This window comes from Aulonocara sp. 'chitande type north' Nkhata Bay, linkage group LG9 (genome assembly GCF_057382095.1).
Source record: "Aulonocara sp. 'chitande type north' Nkhata Bay isolate Kocher_YH1m ecotype deep benthic linkage group LG9, A_spYH_male_GT1.1, whole genome shotgun sequence".
Classification (NCBI taxonomy): domain Eukaryota; kingdom Metazoa; phylum Chordata; class Actinopteri; order Cichliformes; family Cichlidae; genus Aulonocara; species Aulonocara sp. 'chitande type north' Nkhata Bay.
The window spans coordinates 35,330,204-35,356,470 of NC_141352.1; the positions used below are offsets into that span (position 1 = coordinate 35,330,204).

Here is a 26,267-nt window from a genome sequence, read left to right on the forward strand (position 1 = left end):
TGTGCTTTTTTTAAGGTAAGGTGAAAAAAACACTAAACAATTAGATTTTATTTTTGTCTTGACATCTAAAAGATTTTTTTTTACTAATCTATACAGTAAAGTACTAAAATACACTGATAATGAGGTCTTATTGGTTTTGAAGATACTAAAAAAAATTTATTCATAAACTGAGAAACTATGTTTTTATTTCCTCCTGTGTTTTTCATTGCATGAATAATGACAGTGTGGGGCAGGTTCCCTAGCCCACTCCCCACTGTATTTTCCTAGCACAACAACAACGCAACTCTCCGTCGTCATTATCAAAAGGAATAGTACATCTAATCTGGAATGCGAGTCCTCTGCTTTGAACAAGGCTGTGCTCATGGGTGCAGGGCGTGAAATATGAAAGAAAACACATGTCCTCATCAGAGGACGGGCGCCGCCTTGGCTTCTACCCTTGGCACACAAACACAGGACTGAAGATTCATAACCTTCCTCTATATTTCTTCTTTAACAGTCACATAAAAAGCGAGAGATGGCAGACATGAGGATCACACTGCTTTGATTTTCTTCCAGATCTGAACTTTCCAGTCCTGCAGGGAAGCTAATAGTTTTCTAAACAAAGGAAACAGTCAGAGAAATAAAAAAGAATCAACACAGTGGTGTGGGTTTAAATTCTTTTTATACTTTATTTCTGAACACTTAAATCACTATTAGCTTCCATCATCTTTCTTAAGGTCACAATCATAGAAATAATCTAAGAAAATATGCAGAAATCTTTCCTCTCTGCTGACAGACATTAAGTGCTATTTGCGGACCTTGTGGGTAAGATGATTGGGAGGGGGGGTCATTATGACCCTTTCATCATCCCCCTAACCAGTTTAACTCCTCACCCAGCCTTTTATAATGCTCCTGTATCCTCAACATAAATATAAATAAGTGTCTCACAACCTCAGTCAGTGTGATGAATTGGTTGTTTTAATGGTGACGGCGCCTGATGGACCGATGAGGAATAAATGGTTAAGGATGGAGGGAGGACTAGGGCTGGATCATAATGTCCAAAGGATTAAGAGAGCAGAACATTTTTTGCTAATAAAGGATTTTTTAATGTTTTTTTTATTTATGTGGACAGTAAATCCTCACACAGCAGCGACCAGGTCGTCCTACATGCTAGTAGCTGCTACACGCTATTACTCTGTTTATAAACGTACAACCGTTGCGATCATCTCATGTTCAGATTGAGGTGAGCAATCACTGTATCCAGCACCATAAAGTTTCTTTTTAAGTGCTGGTTGAAAACAGCAAGATTCTTCGAGTTATTACGGAAAAGTATTGGTAATTGCTTCTCAAGGTCATAGAACCTTTAATAGCACTATTAGGAGTTATTAACAGCAGCCTGTCTTTCTATGTCAGTGCCATTGTGCGATGCAGCGGTACTGTGAAGTCCTATTTGGTCTTGTGTGCTGTACAGTGTTTAGCTGAACTGCATTAACTGGAGGTAATGAGGGTACAATTATGGCTCCTTAACCTTTTTGCGAGGAAAAGGAAAAGCCTCCGCCCTTGCTGCCCCCACCATACATCGACTCGCTGAGAGCCAGGTCTTTTCACATGTTGCCATGGTATGTTACCTTTGGCTAGTATAATGTTTCCATAAGGGGCATATGTCACCTTGCGCAATTACCGTTTCATATTTTTAGCTGGTCAAAATCAGGAGGGAGGATCAGCCTTTGTAAATATTTCAACAGGCCTTTATTTTTCTTTTTTCTAAACACTCCAGCTAAATTGCTTGTTTCCTTTTCTCTTAATACACTGAACACAACACATTCTTCATTTGGAAACTGCTTTTATATCCTGTTCCCTGGCACCATTGTTCTCCTGAGCACAGACGGCTCATTGTAAGGGGGTGTGTGTGACAATGTCTGGGAAGGGGGGGGCTTGTTCCACACATGAAGCTGTCACACAGATGTGAAGCTCAGCCCCCTAAAGGAGGGGCGGTGGCCAGAAACACACCATTTGCTGTGACCTTTGAACCTGTCCTTGTTAAACCCTCGATGCCAGAGATGGACTCAGGAGGGAGCCCCCCCCCCACCCTTTTCTGTAACAGCTACATCTTGTACTTCCCCATGGCTAACAGCATGACACACACTTACAGTAGGTCTGCTTTAGCACACCAGTTGATGGAGGATGACAGCTCCTCAACATGCCGCCTTTTGCCCTAACCCTCAAGAAGTAATGTGTGTGAGTGTGCATGTTTGTGTGTTTGCGTGTGGGTAGACTTCCCCCTCCTGATCAAACAGCTGCTACCTCCATCCTTCCCAGTCTGCTTTCCCTTCGGACCTCCAACCACTGTCCAAGCAGCACGTCTATTTGATGGTAACAAGGCTTTGCACTTTGCATGCGTGTCCCTTCCACCTCGCTGTCTTCTTCTTTCTCCTCCTCTTATACGATTTTCAATAATCTAATGCTGCAGCTGTCCGATGGCCAAGCCTGTAACCTTAGTTTTTCTCCCTTTATTGTCAGAGGCTGGCAGACTTTTTTGGCCACACATCAGGGCTCTTAGCCATCCCTATTACATGTGAGGAAGGGAGAGAAATGGGGGGAGGAGGGAGAAAAAAAGGAGAGAGGGCAAGCTAGAGAGTTGAAAAGCCTTGTTGCATCCCCACTCTACTGGTTACCAAGGGATCAACAGGGTGCTAAAAGCACTCGGGGGGGGGGGGAGAGAAATGGATGTTTTTCAGAGAAAGGGAAAAAGGAGAGAGAAAAAGAATAGAGATGGAGAATGGTGGGGTCAGGAAGCTGCGGATGTATATTTAGGTTGTGTCTCTCCTCTGCTGTCACTCAGTGCTCATCTTTACAGCTGACACAAGGACAGACAGTGAACGAGCTGGCAGCGAATATAAAGAGAAATGGCTTCTGCATCTGCCTCCGGTCACTAGGAAACTGGCCCCTGTGATGCCGGCTTAACCACACGCTCCGTTGGAAAGTGTGGAGCTATACTTGAGCACTTGACTGCATAAAAGTCACTTTTAACAAGCCATTATTTGTGATGTTCAGTCTCAGAAATCAGTCTTTCTAAAACTTTGATTTTGTCTGGGAAGATAATGAAGAGGCTTTGCTGTTGTTGGCTAAAAAAACTGACTTAACTTTGAAACATGTGGTATCTTCAAATGCACGGGAAACACTTTTTATCACTTAAAAACACTAGTGCCGGCTGTTGCTGTGGTTTGTGGTTATTTGGTGCTGATGAATGCAACATCTAGTGTGCAGGATGGTCAGAGCTGTGTGGGGATTTACTATACATGTGTATAGGAAACTCATTACGACCAGATTATACCACAAACATGTCCTCTTTGATTACTAACCAATGTGACACGCCCACAGCATGGTGGCACACTGGTTAGCACCGCAAGAAGGTCTTTGGTTCACATCCACCGTCTTGTCAAGGCCTTTCTTTGTGGAGTTAGGATGTCCACAGTCCAAAGACATGCAGTTAGTGGGGTTAGAATAGAATTAGAATAGAATTCAACTTTATTGTCATTGCACATGCACAGGTACAGGGCAACGAAATGCAGTTTGCATCCATCCAGAAGTGCTTTAGTGATATAGATATATTACAATATATATTAGCAATAATATAGATATGTGAGTAGGTTAGTTAGGTTAGTTGGTGATTCTGACAGGCCCATAGGTGTGGATGTGGTTGTCTTTCTCTCTGTGTTAGCCCTGTGTCAGGCTGGGTATACCCTGCCTCTTGCCCTATGGTAGCTGGGATAGACTCCAGCCCCCCTGTGACCCTGCGAAGGATAAGCAGAAGAGGATGGATGGACAAAATTCAAATAGTTTTGGAAAGAAGAGAAGACGAGCTTTACGGAGATATTCTGTATTATCACAGTAGAGGAAAAGTTACTGCTGTTTCAACACAGATTAACCATGTGTGCTTCATATTACTGTAAGAAGTCCAAGCAGCCTGTATGATACTTGGGTGATAAAGGGTTAACCTCTTTCTTTGTCTTACCTTTTTCGCTCCTACATCCCTCACTTAGGGCTTTGCTCAATCTTGTGATTCTTGTACATTTTTTTTTTATCACGAGTTCCTTTTTTAGTGTCAATTTGACAGCTTCACAGCTGAATAGACATATCACCTTGCTCTGGCACTGCTCTCATATCTACCTGTGCCATTTTATGGTAATTTTGACTTGTCACATTCGCACACCGCACTTGATTGCACTGCGATTTTTGGCCAGGTGGAAGTGAAGAAGCCCTTTGCCTTTCTCCCCTGAAGGGAACGATCACAGATGCAGTGTCGTCTTTCTCTTTCTTTGTTCACTCCCTAATTCAAAAGATCTCTCTAGTCTTTCCTTTACATAGTCTTACGTAGTCTCACCATAAGGGTTTGCAACTTATAAGATCAAACGAACAGGCAGGGGATTGTTGCTAACAGCTTTTTTAAATGCAAATTAATTACGTGTTAGCGATGATACACTTGCAACTTCGGTTAACAACGCAAACTTGTTGAGCACTGTCACCTTTCACAGTCATCTGCTCACCGAGTGTGAAAACTGTCTTTTTCTGAAAGGCCACACGTTTCTTTGCCTCTCCATCAGTCTTGCCTTGTAGCAGAGATCTAAACCTGTATTTATTCTTGTCCAATTTCAGCCGCCCGCTCTACCCCATGGCCTCCCATCTTTATTTATAGTTTGCCACAGGTGGTCAGGTCCTTTGTGCAGAGTATACGTCAAAGAGAAAAAAAAATCTAGCCGTCCACCTGGGGAAGGACGGGTGGGGGGTGGGCTTGAGTTCATAAAAAAGCTTTATGAATAAAAGGCCCCGTGAGACACCCGGCACCTCGGCTGACGTGTAATTAAAGGCGTGGAGGGTGGTGGTGGTGGGGGGTGATTTATTCATTTTCATAGAAAAGGGGGAAATAGACAGGTAGGGTGCGACAAGGTCTTTAAAGGTGGGCTGCTGATGAAATTTTCATGCCCCTATCCCACCTTAACCCTCCCCCAGAGTCTAACAAATAAATAGGCGACGGGGCCTCTGTATAGCAGAGTGAGTGCCACCAAAGATATCCCTGCCCCTGAAAAGGGTTGAATCAATTTCCATAAAGAAACCAAGAATGCGCAAGACCTATTTGGATGTGCTTGACATTTTAGTAAAAAAGAGAGAAAGAGGAAGGTGAAGGGTGAGGGTGGGGAAAAAGCAGTGGCTAACAAAACATTTCGGCAGATCCTCCCAAGGAGCCGATGCGCTGTCTTGATGCTGACAAGCTCACGCACGCGCACATGCACGAGGACCAGCCATTAATAACAGGACTGAAAAAGAAAGTCCCGTTATTTAAAACAACCAAACAAAAGACTTCACTGTGCTCAACACTTGATGACGAGCCCTCCAACTAATCTTGGGTTGACAATTACATGAAAATCAACACTGTGTTATTAGATATGTCTCCCTCCTGTTCTACATGCGGGATGTAATCACTGTGTGTAAGTGGCCCGCTGAATTTGTACCATCCACATAAAGAGAGCCAAATGAAGATTTTATCCTCCATTAAGGAGAGCATGAAGCTGCTGCCTCTTTCCCAGAGCTTAGTTAAGTCCTTGGATGTCTGCTTTCCCGTTAAAGGCACTGCCTCTCCTGCTCCGCTGCCTAACAGCACTGAAGGAAGATGAGCAAATGAAACGAGGAGAGTGAAAGACGCAGATGGAGCTCAGACAGGAGCATCCCTGTTTCTTTAGCTCTAAACCTTGATCCCATCACCTCACGGGCCCACCTCATCGGTCAGGCAAACCGATGGAGTCGCTGCATTTAATCACGGCACCACTGAACATTTTTTTGGCTAGAGAGGGATGGTTTCTGCAGCAGCATCAGGGGCACGGTCCCTCCTGTGCTCAAGAGTCTTTGATTTAAAACAGGCCGATACATTTTTTTTTTCTTCAGGTAATTAAATTAAAAGCTGGAGAAGAGAGATATAAGCAAGAGAGGGCGAGATGCAAGCACAGCGAAAGCAATAATGACAGAATTTGAGGGGTTTTTCTTTTTTGCTGTTGAAGCACTCATCCAATTCATCCTGTCTTTTTTTTCTTTGTCTCTCTTTCTATTAGGAGGAGGATGAGGAAGAGGAGCAAAGGAGACACGAGAGGAGAATCGAGCGGACGGAGCCAGTAGGAAGGGCCGATTCCTCACTGGAACATTCACCAGTGTTTCATATAGAGTGAGTGGCGTACCGCTAACACCACAACCCCACCCATACGCCATGTTAAGAGTGAAATTGTACAATTACAGTTAATCACGATTATTGTAATGGCTGCATACCAATTTCTTGTTTCGCCGCCCACTTTATGACCATGTGCCAGTAACAACCCAAACATCGAGACCAAGGCCTCAGTCTGTAAACATCGTCACGCGTATCTGGGTCGTGTTGATTTGTCTTCACGTCCTTATCGGAACAAATGAGCCTTCCTCCCTTCCCTTCCCTCCCCCGCCCCCGTTCTCTTATATGTTTTCAATTAATTAGTTCTTTTAGCGCAACAGCAGTCTGATCTTAATCACTTAATTGGAGCCTCCATTTGGATCCTTAATCGACCCTGAGGTCCACCAGTTGCGCTTTGTAACGGATGACTTAGCACAGGCAACTCAGCGAGGCCTCCCACCAATAAGGACCCCACTCCCTCACGCCCCCACTCCTGCGCATCCCACTGACCTCATGTCGTGTTTGACTGTGCCGTCTGTTTACATTCTGCATTTCTACATGTTGTTTTCACTTCTGTTATTTTTTAATTATCATTATTATTCATACACTTCTCTCCTACTCCCTTCTCCTCTTCTTTCTGGCTTCATCCATCACCATCCCGCAGAAGCATGCTCAAGCCCGTCGAGGTGTCCAATGAAGGTGGGCCCCTGGGGATCCACGTAGTGCCTTTCAGTTCACATGATATCAGGTAAAAAAACAAAACAGACACAAGCTGAAATTCAGTGCATCTCAGTTTCACCATCCAGTGTTGCTTTCTTTTTGCTCTCACTCATTATTTCACTCATTTTTCTTACTCTCTCTGTCCTTTGTTCTGTCTTACATATCTCTTTTTATGTGTTGCTCAAGGCTGTTCTTCTTCTTCTTTTTTTTTAACTGCCTCTGATTCTTGCAGTCATCTTTTTTTATTATTGTGAGCCTCGCTGTTGAAACGCCACACCCAAACTCAGCACCGCTCACATCCCACAGCTTTGAAGCTCCCAGTGGTGAGGCGAATGGATGAAAGTAGTTTTTGCTCTCGACTGCACAGTTTTCTCCAGGTCTTGCAAATACTTTTTCTAACTGGGTTGTCGGTCATCGTTGTGCACGTGTTGTCTTGAAACTTGCTTTGGACTACTTCCTCTCGCCTTTTTTTTTTCTGTCTTTTTAACTGATAGGAGTGTCGATGACAAGGGAACGAGAGGCGTCTGAGTTTCAAAAAAAAGAAAGGAAAAAAGGGGGGACAGAGGAAGCGGTTAGATGTAATCAAACTAAAAGCTTGTGTATAACACAGATCCCTCCTGCATGCCAGAAGGAACTGGCTCGCCACCAAGGTGAATGTGACTACTCAGCACTGGAGAAGGAAAGTCAGGGATGAGGTGGAAAGACGGAATGAGGAGATCAAACGGAATGACATTTGAAGGGGGAGAGGAGGAGAAAGGGGAGTGGTGTCATTGAAGGTGGCTCAGACACTAATCTCATTGCTGTTTATAAGCAAGTGTCAGGAAACTATATTTAGCTCTGACCTCGCACTAACTCCATCTTGACACCTTGAGTCAGAGCTGCAAAATAGTGATTCAGGATGAGGTGAGCCTAACGGAGGGAACGATTTCTAAAGGAACTTAAGCAGTTCAGCTCTCATTAGATGCACTGCTGTCCTTAAGCTCCCCTGTATTGCCCCTAAATCAGACAGCATCTTGGAGGAAACAACATTAACGCTGCGCCGGCAGTAAATTTCTTCCCCATCAGCTAAGGTCGGCACTAATAGCTATCACAGCCTTCAATTAACTTCAGCCATGATAAAACTTATTGTCTGGTCAGTGGGATGATGCTAATGGCCTGTCCGAGCTTTTTCTGCGCGTCGTGCACTGGGACAGGAGGCATTAGGCTCAGCGGGCTGTCATTAGTGTCTAGACCAGGGCCAGAGGGGTCAGACTGCCAGCAAAACCAGACAGCAAACAAGGAACTGCAGGCACTCCAGCATCAGGCTGCCCCCGTATTCTGCTCCACTGCACTGACATCAAGTCAGATCCAAGCAGGAGGGGGAGACAACTGTAGGAGAGAGCTTAGATACTCTGCCACTCTAGCAGGAAGAATCTTTCCCTGCCACACACACACACTGAAATGCACAGATACTTACCTGAAAATGAGCTCACACTAATGCAGTTTGTGAGCAGTTCGGACCGACCTTGAGAAGTGTGTTCCCTCTCAGACTCCTTTTACAAGCAAAAACAGTTCTCAGTGCATCGTCACTTACCTACCTTGAGAGCAACGTGCACACACAAATATCCCGTACATCTACGCACGCACGCCCCCTTCCAGATGCGTTCCTAGTTTAATGAACTTCTCATTCCATGACCGTCTTCAATTGTAAACAAACTGCGGACATAATTGCCATGCATAAATGGATCCTGATTGGATTATTATTTGATTAAAGGCAGTAGATGAGAGCAGGTGGCCTCCTCCAAATCAGCACTGCTACCCAGCCACAAGATGGAGTAAAGCCATATGGTGCGGTAAGATGCTGATTCCTTTTTTCGAGGAGAAGCGAGACTTAAAGAGTCTTTCTTTTCCCCCCCCAGAGGCTGCAGAGAATCCACAAACTACAAATCCCTTTTTGCTTACATCTGCCACCTAATGAATTGCAGCCTTTGAGAGTGACTTTTAGATTTTTTTTTAGTTCTTTACAAGTAACTGACAAGTATCTCTAAAAAAAACAGAAGCGAACCTCCATCAGTTTGAGAGGATGGGATTATAGCCAACACAATAATAGTGCTTTTCACGAAATCATCATCTTCTTTAAATCTCTAAACGATGCCGCTTTATCCCCAGTCTGCTCTGCCGCGGCTTGAATACTGATCAGGGATCAACCAAAAACTCCTTTATCTACTGTACCGTCTCCAGTCTGCTAGCAAATCAGAAGTCATTAGCGTGTGTCCGTGATGTAATCTCCGTGCGCAATACTTTGTTTTCAAGCTGCCAACACTTATGGAGATAAAGCACAATCATGTCTGCTTCCACGCCGGCCGCAATTACTCTCTGCTCAACACATTTAACCTGACCTGGCAACTCAGACACCAAGAAAGAGGGAAGGGCCTTTTGTGATCTTTAATTTCAACTTAATGCCGACCCATTTACCCCCGCTGAGTGGCTGAGATGAGTCTTCGGCGCGAGCGTGAATGTCCACATTATGCAGCCAATTAAAGCAATGTTCTGAGAGTGGCCCTGTTTGGCTGAAATGCTAAAGAGCTGCGCGAGCCTGCCCTTGACGTCTGCAGTAAACAGGGTCACAACAGTTTATGCGTCCAGGAAAAGAGACAGGAAGGGAGAATTATGAGAAGCATGACACTTATGTCCTTGACACCAATAAGGTGTAGCTTAGGGTCTAATTTATACCCCTGTCTGGTACATCTTTGTTTAGCTTGTTGATGGTTTTTGCTCCGGTAGATGTCAGAATTTCTTCAAAATAAGCCTCCAAACTTTTTTGTCAGTTTATGCAAGGACACCACACATTTAAAGTCAGTTTACCTGCTATCTCAGAGGCATCTTGCAGCTTGTAGCCAGAGTTTGTAGCTCTGCTGTGTGAGCATCCATCAGATATCTTTGCATGTGGTTATCCTCGAGGCCTAACTAAAGCCCTCAAGGAGCTCACTGATGTAGTTATTTAGAGGGGGAAGAAGGGCGGAGGGATATTTGAAGGTAAAGGTTGGCGTTTTTTTTAAGGATTACTGAGATGGCACAGCCGTGGAACTTCTTGGGTTTTTTTTCTTTCTCAAACACCGCAGCCGGCTCTAGTCTTAAGCTCCAATGAAGGCGACTGTAGCACTTCCCTGGAAGCCATAAGATGATCTCTTAGCTGTTGGTCTGGATTATTTCAACCCACCCTGTCATTCTTTCAGACCTGCCCACAGGAAGAAAAAGAGGAAAGGAGGACAGAAGGACAGACGGAGGCTTAAAATGAGTGCAGGGAAATTCAGGACTCTATCCAAGCCTAGTCTGCAAAGTTAACTTTTGTTGATGGAGTGCATTACAATGGGCTAAACTCATTTTGTAATCTTATTTACTTCCCCAACTCTGTTGGAGACTTGAATATTTTAGGCACTCTGTTGATGCAAAAGTTATAAATCTTCAGGCCATAAAATGGCAACCAATGTCAATGCTGCACTACAAAAAGCTTCACTTCATACAGATGAGGACAGACTCGTTAGCCCCTCCTCTATGAAAATCTCTTTTCTCAAGTGCTTCAAAACAGAGCAAGAGATTTTCGCACAGCTTTTCTAAAACATCCTAGTTTTAGGATAATGGAAGTTTGATGGATAACAGCCTGCAGTCATTTGTTGTAGTCTTTAGGAAGTCTCACACATGTCTCCCAAGCAATCCTAGCCCATTCTTCTTTGGAAAAATTGGCCAGATTTGATGGTCTTCTGGCATGTACATAGGTCTTCAGTTCACCCCACAGATTTTCAAGTGATACCTCAAACCCTAAATGTGTCTTTGTCTGTACCTTCTTCTACACTCTCTTCTTGTCTCCGCTCCATCCATTCTGATTAGGTTTCTTGATTACGTTTCTTTCTCTACCTTTTCATTAACTTTTAAAAGTACACGTGCAATTTCATTGTGACAGTAGTTGCCTAAGTCTTGTGTTATGACTTACCTGTTGCATGAACCTTTGCAGGACACAGGGCTTGCTAGTGAAGCGTTTGGAGCCCGGAGGCAAAGCAGAGCAGGAGCGTCTCTTCCAGGAGAACGACTGCATCGTCAGAATTAATCAGGGAGACATTCGCAACCTGCGCTTTGAACAGTAAGCTTTCCATAGTGACGCTTGGAACATTTTTTTTGCATGCAGTATTATTCTGAACACAGCTATTTTTGTCAGCTGACATTTTCTCCTTCTGGTAACCTCTCTTCTTGTCACTGGATGCCATGCTGATTTTAATTTACTTTCCTTTTCCTCCGATAGTAGGGAAGCACTGTCTGCCGAGTGATGCAGTTCACACCGAAAGCACTGTGTTGGACATTAAGCGCAGCGACAGTAAATAGCGTTGCTGTTGATAAGCGGAATCCAAACTGCGGGGAGACGTGACACCCACACAGCCGCACAATAAAACAGAAATATGACCGACTTGTTGGCCTTCCTGTAATAGGTCTCAGTGACCTGCAGTCCTTCACAGCTGTGCTGCTTTCTGATCCCAAACTATCCACACTCTTCTCTCCATTCATTTCTGCCAACGCGTCATAACCTTTGTCTCTTTAAACACTCGTAAATATAAGCGTGAATGTGTGGCATCTCACGCAGCACGGACACGGACACATATATGCGGTGATACTGACATACAAAGGCATTTCTGCACTTGTGTATGTGTGTGCGTGCACCAGTATTAAATGGATTTCTTCTCCTCGAGGCTGAAAAATCGAGGCACTGTATAAAGTGGTCTGTTCAGCTCTCCACAGAAAGAAATAGCCCAGATTTTTGCTACCAAAGGCCCAGACAACAGTCGCACCGGGCCTGCACATCTAAAAACAGTGGGCTTTGAACCACAATGCTGCAAAAATGACAGAAAGTTTAGCCTTCAAAAGTGAAGTCAGTAGCTATGAATTATCTCTGAACAACTGTATCACTGTAGGAATGTTTCTTAAGAAAGGTGTGATAGCAAAAGCTCTCCAGCATCTTGTTAAATGGAAGCAGTTGGAGACACTGTGCTAATCTGTTTATCACCCTGCATACAAACCCACTAAGGTTTCAGAATCCTTTAAAACGAACCTATTGTCATTAGTAAACATCGCAGTTTCTTTCACAGCTTTTTTTCTTTTCTGCTGTGAAAGAAGCTTACCCACCAAATCCACAAGGGAGTGATGTTTTGTAGCCTCTCCTTCCAAACACACCCTCCTCACCGGCATCTGCACGCTTATGATGTTTGTGATGTTTTGTTTTTTTTTTTGGGGGGGGGGGGGGGGGGGGGCGTTTGCATAAAAATGAGGCAAAGGAACAAAACTTTAACCCCACCCCCACCCATCGTTGATTGTGTGCCACAGAGAGTGACAATTTAAAGTGATAGTCTAATCTTCTTGGATTGTTTTGCATGGGTAAATATTTTGAAGCGCTTAATCTAACTGAATGTAATGATGCATTGATGGGGGTAATTTATTATTCAATCAGGCTCGCGCAGAGGCTGATTGCTGGAGTGATGGCAGCGCGTATGTGCACGGGAACATTTGCGTACAAAGCACGCATGCACGCACACAAACTTCGCCCCAGCCTGTCATCACCCTGCAGTGCGCATATGCGAGTGATTCTCGCAAATTACCATAAGAATGAAAACAGGAGAGAGCAAATCTCGCAGAAGTAGCTCGGTGCGCGTTCGCCTCTGCGACGCGGCTTGCGTGGAGTGCTGTCTGTTTGCGGCGGAAGCGGCTTAGCGGCTGTCATTGGGACAGAATCAGCATGGTATTGCTGGTAATGGGGAGGGGGCTGGAAAAAGAACATGGGATTGCTGGAATCCAGACATCCACTGTGCCTCTGGCCCCCTTATGCTGCAGTGTGCCTCACTCCTGGCCAGCCTATCTATATGCTAAGTGCTGCTGGCAAACCAGACTAAACAATTCTTGTGTCTGGGAATGATGGCGAGCTCTTGTCTCGGCATATTTGGCCTCCCCCAAACTCATACGAGACTCGGTGTGTTTGTGTGTTCCCGCCCCATTTTGTGTTTAAGGAATGAATTCTGTGTGTGTGTCTGCTTACTTGGGAACTCATCGTCTGTAAAGCTTCCCTGGTGCATGATTCATCACCTCTGTTCTGATTGTTGAGTCAACTCATAACCATTTATCTCCAACCATGAACAGACTCACACAAACACACAAATGACCGCATAGTATAGAGATTTAACCTATATCACACGCAGTAATATTTTATGACTGATGCACCACTTACTGTCCTTATCTCTTACCCGTCTTGATGCTTGTAATTATAGATAATGTAATTTCTGCCCCATAATGCATTGCAGGAAGTAGTCCTGCGATTAGCCGCGCAGGTCTCAACTCTCTGTATCTCCTTTCAACATACAGTGCATCATGGCTTTCCTTATCCTTCTGTATCTGCCAAGCTTTGGTGCTACATCATTGTACATGTATCTCTTATCATGTTTAAAGCTAATTCATTTCTGTCTGTGTGACCTTACCGCTCTCTCCCTCGCTCTATGTTGTTTCACCTTCAGAGCACAGAACATTTTCAAGCAGGCGATGCGTTCCCAGGTTATCCTTTTCCACGTGGTCCCTGCAGCCATGAAGAAGCAATATGAGCTGCTGTCAGCACAGAAGGAGCTGAGCAGCCCACCTCAGCTGAACAGGGTTCGTTTCAGCCAGGAGTCTCAACAGCCAGCAGACAGGTCCAGTCTGACCGGGCCGCTGACGCCCAGATCAGGACAACCACCGGGCCTCAATCACAAGTGGGTTTCACCTCCCTTTTCTTTTATTGAATGGTTACTAAATAGTTTATTTTTTCTACCCAAGATACCTTCACACTGTTCTCATACATGAAACAAAGAAAAATCAATAAATCAAAGAAAAAAAGAAAAATTAAAAAGCTGCCACAGATTTGATGTGTGTGAAAGGGAGTGCTGTTGTAATTGCAGCAGTCAGAGACTTTCACTGGAAATCCGTCAGAGTTTAAAAGCTACGCAAAAAAAAAAGACAAGAGAGCAGCCTAATTGTAATTTGTACCTTAGACCTCTGAGTCTGCATCGGTGATCATCTTGTCAAAAGCCTGTTTTATCTGCCTGTGGTTTCTGTTAATTGTTGTAAAAACTCTGGCCTAGTTCCAGAAAGACAAAGATGTGGGTTTGTGTTTGTGGTCATAATGTCAGTTATACAGAACGATCAATCCTCCGTCTGTGCCAGTGAAAAGGTTCTTGCTACAAATACAGTTATTATTTAATGGTGAAAAGTCATTACTGTGCGTTATACATTACATTACAGGAGCCTGACGATGAATCTATATTTCATGTAACGACTCTGAACCCTTGTCTCTGTAGCCACCATGGCTCACTGGCAGAGAGCACCCCAGACTCGAGTAGACGCTTTGCCACTCCACCCCACATTTTGATCTCCAGGACCCCGTCAGCCCCTTCGCCCTCCCTGCAGCGCAGGATAAGCACAAACGCCCCCAGAACCATCGACCTAAAGAACAAAGGTCGCAGGTTCAACGTCCAACTGAAGAAAGGTGAGAGTAGCAAAACGAGGTCAGTGCTGTAGGAGTGAAAACCAGCAGAATCATGTTTGCAATTTATGTGTGCTGACATCATATGGTGACATGAGCCCGCCATGTTTGATCTGCTTTTTAGACATTTTTGTGTTATTAAGTGAGATATGTGTGATAATCGTATGTTTCAAAGCAAGTAGTGGGAAAATTCTTGGGGAAGGCTTAACAGTGGGTTGACCTTGCTTCTAACCATGGGAAAATTTTAAAAAGTGGCTTTTTTTTAGTTCAGAATTGCTTCTGCCAAAATTTCTGTCAGCCTGTCCACTGGCAGATTACATCGGCCTCCGCTCTTTATCAGCAGAAAGCCGGGGAAGAGCCCTGTATATCTGATAAAACTCCAGCATCAAAGAGTATATTCTTCACAAGACAGGCTTCTGCATTTAAACATTTAAATGCACTGAAAGTTTGCAGTTAGACACGAAAGATGCTGATCCTAAAGCAGCTCATGTGACAGCGTTAAAGTGTTTCATTAATTTGACCAATAATCTCTTTGTTTGCTTCTATGTCTATCAACCCCGTTACTAAGTGCGATAAAGGCGATATCTTGTCAACTTCTAGCATTTAAAAACTCCAGAGTAAACAAAAGGTCAAAGAGCTCTTAATGCAACCGAAATCCTTCTGGAAATAAAAAAAATCTCCTCTTGCCTTTGCGCTTTGTTTAACCGAGAAGGCCGAAAGCAAACACAGATCAGCCCCGTCTTGAAAACAGGTTGTGGTTTCATCCGTTCATGCTACAGTACATCACCGCGGTCTTGTGGTTAAGCTTCGGCAATCCATCTGCTTCCAGCTGAGCTGGGTTTATTTGTGGACTTGGACAGACCTTTGATACCGGAGCAGTTGTATTTCTTTGTGGTGGCTTCGCTGCCAAGCCGTGTCATTTCCACCAGTTAGCCATCTTCATGTGAATTAGCGAACAGTAGGAAGCAGAGTGAAGTAGTTCTAAGGCGATGTCCTGACTCCGTCGATTTCTTTTTTGCTCCTTTTTTTTTCGGTTGCCGGAGCAGATGTTTACTTGAAAGCTGGCACCGAGGCCTTAGCGATGAGCTTCAGGGAAGGGTGCGGGAAAAAGTGAGGGCTGCGGCACGGGGTAAACGTGACCCACTCTGGGGACATGCAGTCACAAGCTGCTCTAACATGTTTGGCAAAGTTTCCCAGCGCTGCCGGCAGAGTTCTTTGACACTGTGGAGCTGAAGTGTAACTTATATTTATGTGTTTATAACGTGATAAAGTTTCCCCACACGACTCTAATTTCCGGAAAGATGTTGGTAGAACTCGAGCACCAGGCTGACGCCTTCAGTTTAGCTTATATCCACCAGCTGCATGGCTTCATGGTCACTATGAAATATTTCAGTATTGCCCAAGTAACAGAAATGGTTTCAAAGCCTGTGATTTCAGTGAGAGTTTACCGGCACATAACTTCGAAGCCGTTTGTGAACTCCAGATGGAGATGTCCAAATGTTGTTAAACTGGGAATTTAACGGAGCATTAGGAAAAGGCTGAGTTGAGGGAAACGCGCCTCTGAAATCCATTTTGACGGTTCCGTTTGATTGCCATCACGCTAATGCACTTCTAGAAGGGCTTCGGCGGTTTTGTTGTCTGCTCGTTGTAATTGTTGTGATTCAGCCTAAGTGGCTCAGAGTTCCAAGTGGCAGGAGCAGATCCTGAATGGCAAATTAACAAGAGTGCCTTAATCAAATACTGCTGTTGAAAAGGACATACGCACCCCATTAAGTCATTCTAATGTGCCTCAGCCTCTCTTCATGTTTGCTGCTTAATTGGCTTATTGGAGCCAGGATTTCAGCTAATCCAGAAAGGGACACAATTACTTTTACCCCGGCCTGGTCTGGTACCTAAAATAAATACATCAGTGGTTAATTAGCACAGGAATATTTAGAGATTGTATTCTCCTAATTGGCTGATTGTAGACTTTGAACAGCGGGATCTTATAATGGGCCTGAGTTGGGTTTGGGATGCGTGTTGGGCGGCAGTTTGTGAAAAGGGTCAGAGGGGAAGGGGAATCCCAACTGCCATGGCGAGGATTTGAAAAAAGGCAGGATATAATCAAAAGCTGTGATACATCTGTGTTAAATGCCATCTGCATTTGTTTACCCCTCTTATTTTCAGTCGTTTGAGGACAGACTAGCATCTGCACTAAGTGGAGAACCTCCCACGGCAACTGTGGGATCTGGTATTTAAAAGTTTGGCAGTCAAACTGCGCATTTAATATTCAACATAAACGATGACAGCTATTTTTGTCTGCTCACTTCTCGCTCAGCAGTGATGGACAGATCATAGAACGTCGTTATCCTCAGCAGCTCAACTTTCTGGCTTCAAAGTGATCTCTTCATCACCTTTCTGCAAGTTTATTTGTGCGTGGAAGCCAGGAGAAAGTTGCCAGCCGCGCTCCTCAATCTTAATGCCCCTTGTTCATCAGCGGCATCACTGTCAGGGAGACGACAGACTGCTAAATAGACATACAGGGAAAAGTAGGTCATGATGAACCATCAGAGGTGCTGACAGCTCTGTGAAATGAGCAGCTACTTTGACACGAATGCTAATCACTGCTGTTAGCGTCAGAAAAGCCTCGGCTAAAACCGCAGAACACGACTTTCCAACTTGGAAATGCCTACAGCTAGGTTATGCATGGTGGAATCTTAACCGCCGCTCTGAAAGACGTTCTTAATGACTCTTCTAGTTTAATCTGACACGCAGCATTTGCACGGTTTATCACATGTAGCTGACATTTGAACTACGTCATGCTTTTATCTGAAAAATACAGCTCTGGTCAGCAGAAAAGGTTAGAGCGGAGAGATCTTCTTATTTACCTGTTATTGTATTTGCCTGATTCCTCTTAGACTATCAATTCATATTCGTTTGAGCAACCTTAAAGGTCAACCCTTAAACTTAAAGCAAATGGCTTTGCAAAGCTGATGCCCGAAGTGTTTTTATCACATGTGGTTGTTGAATTTCACTGCACTTGGAAGAGACAGAGGATTTTCCTTTAAATATACAAAGCTAAGAAACAAATTTGAGTGCACACACAGTGATCACTGCTTTCTCCATTAGGCTAACCTCAGGCTCCCTATATATCATCCAAGACTGCTTTGACCCAGACATGATTTTTACACAGCCTTTGTGGCCTGCCTTTGCACCAAAACTCTGGAGGGGGTTTTTTGGGTTTAAAATCTGGCACACGGTGCAGTGTGGGAACATTCAGAAATAAGCACTTTAACTATTTAGGTGTCCTGCACTTTAGTTTAAGAGGATATTGAACAGAGTTTTAATGCATTTCCCAATCCATAATCATTCATTTGTCTCTGCTTATTCTTAACTGGTCTTTAATCTGACCGCGACTTCCACGATTGGCTTTAAAGTCCGTTCACATTCATTTAAAACACTCAATTTTGGTTCATAGCACTGATACTATGTTTAGAGTTCAAGACACACCCAATCATGGAAATATGAAAAAATGGCAGCATGGAAGCAGGAATGTCTGTATTACCTCGTGGAGGTTCAGGACATGGTGGAAGGCCATCATTTGATTCCTGCTTAGTGGATTAAAAGTTACTTTTTTTAATAATGGGGGGAAAAGTTGTATGCCCTTAGCAGTATTTATACACAGAATACACTTTTTATGTTTCTGTACTTTTAAAATGAAACCCAGAAATAGAAAATGTCGCTGTCATAAATAAATTGCTCCTTAGTGACATTTAAACCCCCAACCCCCGGGCCACGCACCGGTACCGGTCCATGAGTTGTTTGGTACCAGGGTGCAGTTGAGGCTCGGGTGTGAAATTTATGGTTTTCAGGGTTTTTGTTGTTATTTTTTTAATCGTTTTTATCGTTAACTTGGTTTCCCTGAATCTTTTCCCGTGTGTTATGAATAAATCCCATTTTTGGTACCTGTACTGGTTTTATTTTGTTGTATCTATCCGCAACACCTTAAAGGCCGGTTCGTGAAAAATCGGTCCGTGGCGCTAAAAAGGTTGGAGACCACTGGTCTTGACCATTTTACTGAAATTTGATCGTAGCAATTCAAGATGGTACTCAGTAGTTTGTGTGGCCCCCGTGTTCTTACATATATGCCTGACAATGCTGACGTGACCAAAAATTCTGGCAATGGCACACATTGATGTGCCATCCTGGAGAAGTTAGACTACCTGTGCAACCTCCACAGGGTCCAGCTATCACGTCATGCTGCCAGTAGTGACACTGACTCTAGCCAAATGCAAAACTAATGAGGAGGGAAACATGTGAGTGGCCTCCACCTGCAAACCATTCTTGTTTTGGGGGCTGTCTCATTGCCCCGCCTCTGCTACTTAACTGATCAAATCAATATCCCTCAAGTTTAACTGACTTGGTGCTTTGCTCGGATTAGAAAGGGTTCCTTTAAATTTTATTGAGCAGTCTGTTTTAAGGATAATAGAAAATGACAACAGACAAACAGTTTTTCAGTTTACTGCCGATCATGAGCACACTGCTGGCAAGCTTACCAAATGACAACATCACAGCATGGCATGTTTGCACCAGGAAAGAAAAGAACAAGTGATGAGCTGTGCTTTGTAAAATGTCACAATACCTTTCTAAGTGTCTTCAATTGTTAACTAGGTCCAGAGGGTCTCGGATTCAGCATCACATCCAGAGATGTCCCGATTGGCGGCAGTGCTCCAATTTACGTTAAAAACATCCTTCCTCAAGGCGCCGCCATCCAAGACGGTCGACTTAAAGCTGGAGACCGGCTGCTGGAGGTGAGGCAGGACATCAAACATCCTCTAACCATGACACAGTGTTCAGCGAGTGTGTTCTGTGAGATTGCGTGTTATTTCAGAGACAAATTACTCGTTTCCTGATGTGACTTTGTTCCTAAATTCAGTCTTACTGAGCCTTTGTTGGAGCGAGTCGAATAAGCTGCGTTCCCTTTGTTTTGAATTTCTAAGAAAATGTGGTTAGATGGAACAATATTTTGATTATACTTCAGTCAGACTGACATGGAAATCAGCGAGTGCTCCCTTTAGGGGGAAATAACCCATATTTAATTCCAGTTCCAACTGGCTCACAGGGTAATCTGCATAAAGGTTATGTGGAGGCCATAGTCCCCCCTCTTAAGAGTGAGTTTAGTTTCGCCTCCGACTGTGTATCTGTTGTACATTTATTTTTGTAAGTCTTCTTTTACGCTTCGTGACTCCGTGTATGTGTATATGTACGTGCAGGTTAGTGGGGTGGACCTAAATGGTAAAAGCCAGGAAGAGGTGGTAGCCCTGCTCCGAGCTACACCCATGGGTGGAACCGTGAACCTGTTGGTGATTCGCCCAGAGGACTCCCTGCTGCCCCGAGAAGTGGTCAGTGCCCAGCCAGCACCTCATAAGAGTTTTCTAGATTTCAGCTGTTTGGTAAATGTTGATATTTATAGAGAGTTTGAGAGGACTTGCACAGGAAAAGCTGTGATTTTCTCAGCCTATTTGCAATTATAGTTTTATAGCTGTAATAAAAAATACGAATTTGACGCATGAATGGGAGGACAAGAAACTAGTTGAGACAGTGTAGGATTTCTCTTACTTGTTGCCATTATTACTTCTCAGTGGATATTAGCCAAACTCCCATTGTCAGTTTGATAAAGCATATCCTACTTGATTCAATGAAGTCTCTCAAGGAATCTGGTAAATGTCACTAAATGTCTAACATCCTGTACAGAGTATGGATTTGTCATGGTGCCTGCACTAATATTCCCTTAACTGCTCCTCCAATCCATCAGCTTCTCCATCTTTCTGTCATTTTTTAAAATTATGTTGTCTGCACTGATTTTAATTTAACATTTGTTTATTGTGTCACTCTGTCAGTGCTCTCATTATTAATGCTAGTGGATGGCTGCTGTCCACTTAAGGATTTCTTCTCTCTAAAATATGAGCCTCTGAGCTCTGAGTTGACTCCGAGTCGCCGGTTTAGGACAAATATTCGACTTTCCATGTACAGATCCCTCCTTTAATTTTTTCTCTCCTCACACAGATCATTTTAGCACATACAGACATGCAGACACACAGACCCATTATATGCACACACAGGCACTCTGAAATGATGTGCCTAAGTGTGTCTAAGTGCACACAAATACAGCTTTGGACATATTCAAACACACACCCTCCCAGTGAGCCACACAGTCTACATACAGGGTGACTTTGGCTGTCGTGCAACAGATGGCGAGGCTACTGCCCCCGTCCAGCCTGCGCTCTGTGTCTGTGACAGCAGGCTTAGTCGTCACAGCACCTTGGCAGGCCAGGGGCTGCTGATGCCAGCCTCACTCCTTACCACAGCACTCAGCCCGGCACCCTGGCTGTTAACCCCGCAATAGGAGCTGTTCAACCTGTGGAATAATGGCCCTTTGAAGCAGTAGCCTGCTCTTTTAATATGCTATTTCTCCATCCACGCACCAGCGTTTGCTGTTAGCCGCTTACTGTTAGCTCATCACTGTTGTTCCCTCACTCTCCTCTTGTTTTCTCAGGGTTCCTTTTTTGTGAGCTTTTGCAGAATTTTTTCTCTTTCTGTTGTGTTTTGTTTGTTTTTCTAGTTGCTGGTGTTTTTTTAAAGTTGCAGTGCGTTTCACCTCTCTGGATCACCTAGGAGCCACTGCTAGCATCAAACCTGTAACCTTGATGTCATTCAACTGGACTCTTTAAAAACACACACACACACACACACACACACACACACAAAATAAACTAAATACTTAAAACTAACTGGAGGTAGACGCCAAACTGATCCACGCAGCCTTGACAGCAGCTGAGTGACGCTGTGAGGGCTTTTTAAAAAATGCACGCCTGCCCGTGGCTCGTGTTGTGGAATGAGAGGTTGACGGCTACGCACTCTCAGCTCCTCAGGCGTGATGTGATTAGAAAAAAAAATCTATCGTGCGAAACCTGTCTAATAATCTCCTTTTTCTTTTTTGTTTTTGATTTCTCCATCTCTTGACCAACACGCTGTGCGCGACTGCTGGTTAATATTTCATCACTTTCCATAGCAGATTAACTCTCTCGCTTACTTTTCCTTTTTTTTTAAATTCTCTCTCTCTCACACACACACACAGTTTCACATTTCCCAGCAGTGCTTTCACAAATCTCAATAATCCCTACAAGTATGTTCATAAAAATCAGATAAGGAGGCCAAGGCTCTGCCGGTGACAGTTATTGCAAATAAAGCATGGTAGAAAATTGTGGCTGGTAATTGCCTTCTCTGTCACACACTGTGGATAGGTGGGTGATGGGTGCGTGCATATATTTCTGCTACACACTCCACTGGTAGGGCACACATAACGGCGCACCTATAGACGAGTGTTTGTGGGCTGTCATTCCTGTCTTTCTTTGAATGATTTTTTTTAAATTTCAGCATGAGTGACACACACACACACACACACACACACACACACACACACACACACACACACACACACACACACACAGCCATATAAATCAAAACGAAACAAAACAACAAAAAAAACCCTGACCTTTTTGTCTAGTTGATATTTGCCTGCTGACGTTTAATGTCAGCATTGGAAATCCCTTCGTGCCTCCTTTTGTTTAGATGTTTGCTCGTGTGCTACCCGTGCTGCTTGCACCCCCAGAGGAATTAATTTACTCTCCCAGCATGTTCGCATTGCATCTTTAATTACCACGGTCAGGGTGTGTTTTGACATGCTTTCAGTAGCAGTAGCGGGAGCTCTCAATAGCTTTCAATAAATATGTAATTGCAGGAAGGAGAAAAGGTTAAATGGTAATAGAGGAAAAATGGGGCAATGCGGCTACGACTGCTGCTTATTTCCACCCATCTCCTCCTGCCCCTCCTCCTCTCCAGGGATGTCAATAACTATATTCAGACAGAGACAATATATTTTATCAAAGAAGGTGCTTCAACCTTGACTAAACTCTGGGCTCATTGATAACAAGTTTGTTTGTAGACACCAAGTTCTTCTCTACAAAGCCTCCTTCATCCTTGAGCATGTCTTAGAGGATAGTGGATCTGTTCGCATTTTGTTTTGTTGTCATGTTTTTTTACCTCTTTGCTTTTGAACCTCGTGGCCTTTAAGTGTAGAGGAAAGAAATGCTGAAACAGAGAGAAAAGTTCACCACAAACTCCAGACGCAGTAGCAGGCTCTGATCAGTGACTAGGTGCAGGTAGAAGAAAAAAAAAGCCTTGACAGCTCTGGGAGTTTGAGTCAGTGATTTCAAGGCAAGAGATTAAAGGCTGGAAGTCAGATGAATTAGTGCCCCCTATGCGGCTGGAGGTAGAAAGGCTTTATGAATTATTTGTGAGCGCTTGTGTCTTCACAACTTTTTCTGATTGTTTCGTATTAGAGGTGAAAGGAAGTGGAGAAAGTTTGTGTCTTCGATAAAGAAACTAAGAAATGGAGTAAGAGAATGAGATGCGAAGAAGAGTTTAAAGGTTAAGAGGTCGATTGCACATTTTAAAAAACCTAAAGCGGCAGTGTTAAATGCATTTTGAAGACACATCTACACTACACGCAGCCCACACATAGCACAGTAGATGTTATTTATTGTAGCCATTTATCTCCCGGCGTGCGGCCCCGTTTGTGCTTATAGCTGCGAGCAGTGCTTTGCCTTCATAGTGGATATTGTAATCCTGGCTTCTGCTTTGTATTTATTCATTTATTTTGTCCTATAACAATGAGCTAAATGTCATGCTTCGTTGTGCAACAAGCAACGGCAGCAGTCTAAAAACGAGGCACTGCCTAAAGACGTCCGTCCACGCCCTGTCACCTGTGGCGGAGCTCGTTCATGTGTCGCCTGTGTGTCGTTTCGAGCAAACACGGCAAAGTAAAAGCAGAGGAGTATAATCTGCAACATTTTATTATTAAATAAGGAGTTGGGAGGACCTTTAGCATGGGCCGTCTGTGTTTAGTGACAAATCACTGGTTTGAAACCAGCCTGCCTCTAGTTAAGTGAATTAGCCTGTTGCTATTGCTGCCGGAAAGTGATCCATGCACTAAATATATGTTAACTCTTTCCTGCATAAAGACATTTGACAACCTTTTTTGTGCCCTTGATGACGAGTATATCAATAAAAACACGAAGACCAATAGAGTAGTTCCTGGGCTTTTCCAAGAGTTTCCGAACTCACCGACTTCTGATGCAAACCTGCTCATTTTGTCCTATAAGCCTGAAATATATGACAGAAACCTCTCAGTTCAGAAAAGAGCTTCAAAGGTAACTCTTAGTACGCTTTCAAGGGGTAAAGTGTTAAACAATGCCACAAACTTCTGAGTCACACACAGTGCGTTCAAGCACCATAATAATGGTGCTCGTTCCTGCTCTTACATCGTTGCGTGACCCTTCAACAGCAGCACATTTTTCCTTCCAAGATAGCAGCGCGGACTGCGGTGAACAAATGGGCTTGTGTAGCCTCTGTTGTAACACTGTCGACCACATAAGAGCAATTAAACAGTGCATTAAAAACCCCTCTTTATGATCATATCGCACTTGTCACTGATCCATTAGTGGCTATATCTGCCAAGCAATGAGAATCTTAATTGCACGATTAATTCTGGCCTCAGATTGATGTGACAGCCGAATTTATGGCTCATGTGAATACTGAGGACGCGCAGACAAATGTGTGACACTGCTGCTTACATTTATAGCAGACTAATGGCCCACCCCGGCGGCCTGGTTTCATATTCTGCCTGCTATGTTTTTGACCACTGTGCTGTAATCGAGGCAGACAGAACTACTCCATTTAAACATTGTGTTATATTAAACACAGGTCTCTGAAAACGATCGCATACATGAAGTGACAAAAGCACGGTTGCATTAAAATAGATGGATACGAGGTTCCGAATTGTTGTTTTTCTCTAAAAATCAAGCGGTCATCATCAATACTCGTTCACAGTTGGCTTTTGTTGCAGTGCCTGCAGTACAGTAAGGTTACCACTCATGATTTGCCTGTGTTAAAGTTGGAAGGCAAGAACAGACGTATGAAGCTGTATTGATTTCCCTGCTGCAGAGATCCATTTACCGAGTCGGTAGAGGGAGAAATGAATTGATACCAGGCAAACAAAACACAACCCCCTGTCTTTGGAGGCAACTAAATTATACACAGATCTGCTCTGTCAGAGCCAAGCTCAATCCCTCCTCATTTATTTATACACTCCTCAACACAGAACGAACCTTTGTCATTTTTAACAGGTTACACGGGATGTTAAAGTGCGAGAACAGAACAGGAATCCTTCTGTCTTTGGCCACGGATGCATCTAAAATGTAATGGCGAATCAGCTGCTTGCATTTGGCAGAGATGGTCAGGATGAAATTGTTTTGATATTGTATGAAAAATGTTTCAACCGTCATCTCTGGCTCATGTCTTTCAGCACTTTAACAGAGCAGCTTTTAGATAAACCATTTGGCACATTCCACTGAAGCAGTGATAAACAGCTATGTGCTTATCTTAAGCTATGTGCTACCCACAGCCATGCCAAAACATGACAAACATCTTTGGAGCTAATATAATTAGATGTCTCTTAAAGTAATGTGTGTGTGTGTGTTTTTTTAAAATTTCGAGTGACTGTAAGGGTGAAGTAATTCACTGAAACTTTTGATAATAAAGTGCCAGAGACAGAATCGTTCTTGCGCGTCTCTTCAGCAGCTTATTTATATCACAGCGGGTGACAGAGCAAGAGCTATTTTACCTAAGTGAAACTTGGCGAAGGACTCGAGATCATTAATCATTTCTTAGTGGACTTTGTAATTTAAGGTGTTGCAACCTTTTTTGCCGGTATTCACAATTTTGTAATGAATTCCCGGTCTCCCTTTATGATATGACTTCAAAACAGTCCCAGCTGCTAGAAGGTAAATGGACGTAATCCTGCAGATTGCTCTAATAATACCAATGTGTGGATCTCGGGTGAAGTCCGATTACAGGAACTGCTCAAAAGACCTTTGGATGGAGCATTTGGAATGCCACGGTTTGGGAGTGTGCAGTCAGAGTTCTTCAGAACAGTTTGGCAGCATCAGTTGCATCTCGGAGGTTGCTTTGGCTTTCACTTTCTGCATAAAAATGTCTCTGACATGACAGACCACAGTGATTTTGGTGGATAAGGCCTCCAGCGTGTGTACCATGGCACTACAAACCTCATCAGGACACTTTCTCCGACTTTTCCCTCACTCTCTGATGTTTATCACATCACACTTTCCTCCTCTTCCTTCTTATTCTTCTTCTCTTCTTCCCTTGTGTTTCTCTCATTAATCACCAACACCATCTCCCAGCGTAGTCCTTTGCCGTATTAATTTGCCTCCTATAGAAACGCTTTCCGATCAAAGTGCACAGTTTTGGAAGCATGCGCTGTCATAAATAAGGCTAATAATGCCAAGCATGGTTGAAGACAATGCCAGCCCGGTTAACAGTCTCTGAGTCGAGTCTCGTCGAAGCCACCTGTTTTCGTTTAACACTTTTGAGCAGCTGTTCCCATAATTATGCTTGCTGTCAGTGCAGAGAAGAGGGAGGGTGCACCACAGCATTGTGCTACGCCGATAAACAAGGTAGTTAAAGGCCACTTATGGCGACACAGTTACTCTCCCGAAGGGGATTCAGCGTCTGTTTCCAGAACGCATAATGAACTGAAGTGTGTGTGTGTGCAGTTGGACATAGCGAAGCGCTTTTTATCCACCATTAGCTTAAAATGAGAGACATCTGCTTCGTGATGTGCGTCTGCGCTTTGGTTCAACCGAAACGCCTTTGCAAACATTCCCGGCTGCCAGCTACACTTAGAAAGTAGCCTTTTATTTTTAATGTTCCATCTGATGAGATGAAATC

General features: G+C 43.8%; 1 protein-coding gene across 3 annotated transcripts in view; it reads left to right on the forward strand.

Annotated features, from left to right (window-relative positions):
* LOC147322725 (partitioning defective 3 homolog) overlaps positions 1 to 26,267 on the forward strand; it is a 355,660-nt gene that overhangs the window by 156,575 nt on the left and 172,818 nt on the right. For all 3 annotated transcript variants that reach the window (XM_086307269.1, XM_086307271.1, XM_086307270.1), the window contains 7 exons: positions 6,084 to 6,193; positions 6,837 to 6,920; positions 10,884 to 11,009; positions 13,420 to 13,650; positions 14,236 to 14,423; positions 19,071 to 19,210; positions 19,673 to 19,801. In XM_086307269.1, the coding sequence (XP_086163395.1) occupies positions 6,084 to 6,193; positions 6,837 to 6,920; positions 10,884 to 11,009; positions 13,420 to 13,650; positions 14,236 to 14,423; positions 19,071 to 19,210; positions 19,673 to 19,801 (1,008 nt within the window). The remainder of the gene's footprint in view (positions 1 to 6,083; positions 6,194 to 6,836; positions 6,921 to 10,883; positions 11,010 to 13,419; positions 13,651 to 14,235; positions 14,424 to 19,070; positions 19,211 to 19,672; positions 19,802 to 26,267) is intronic.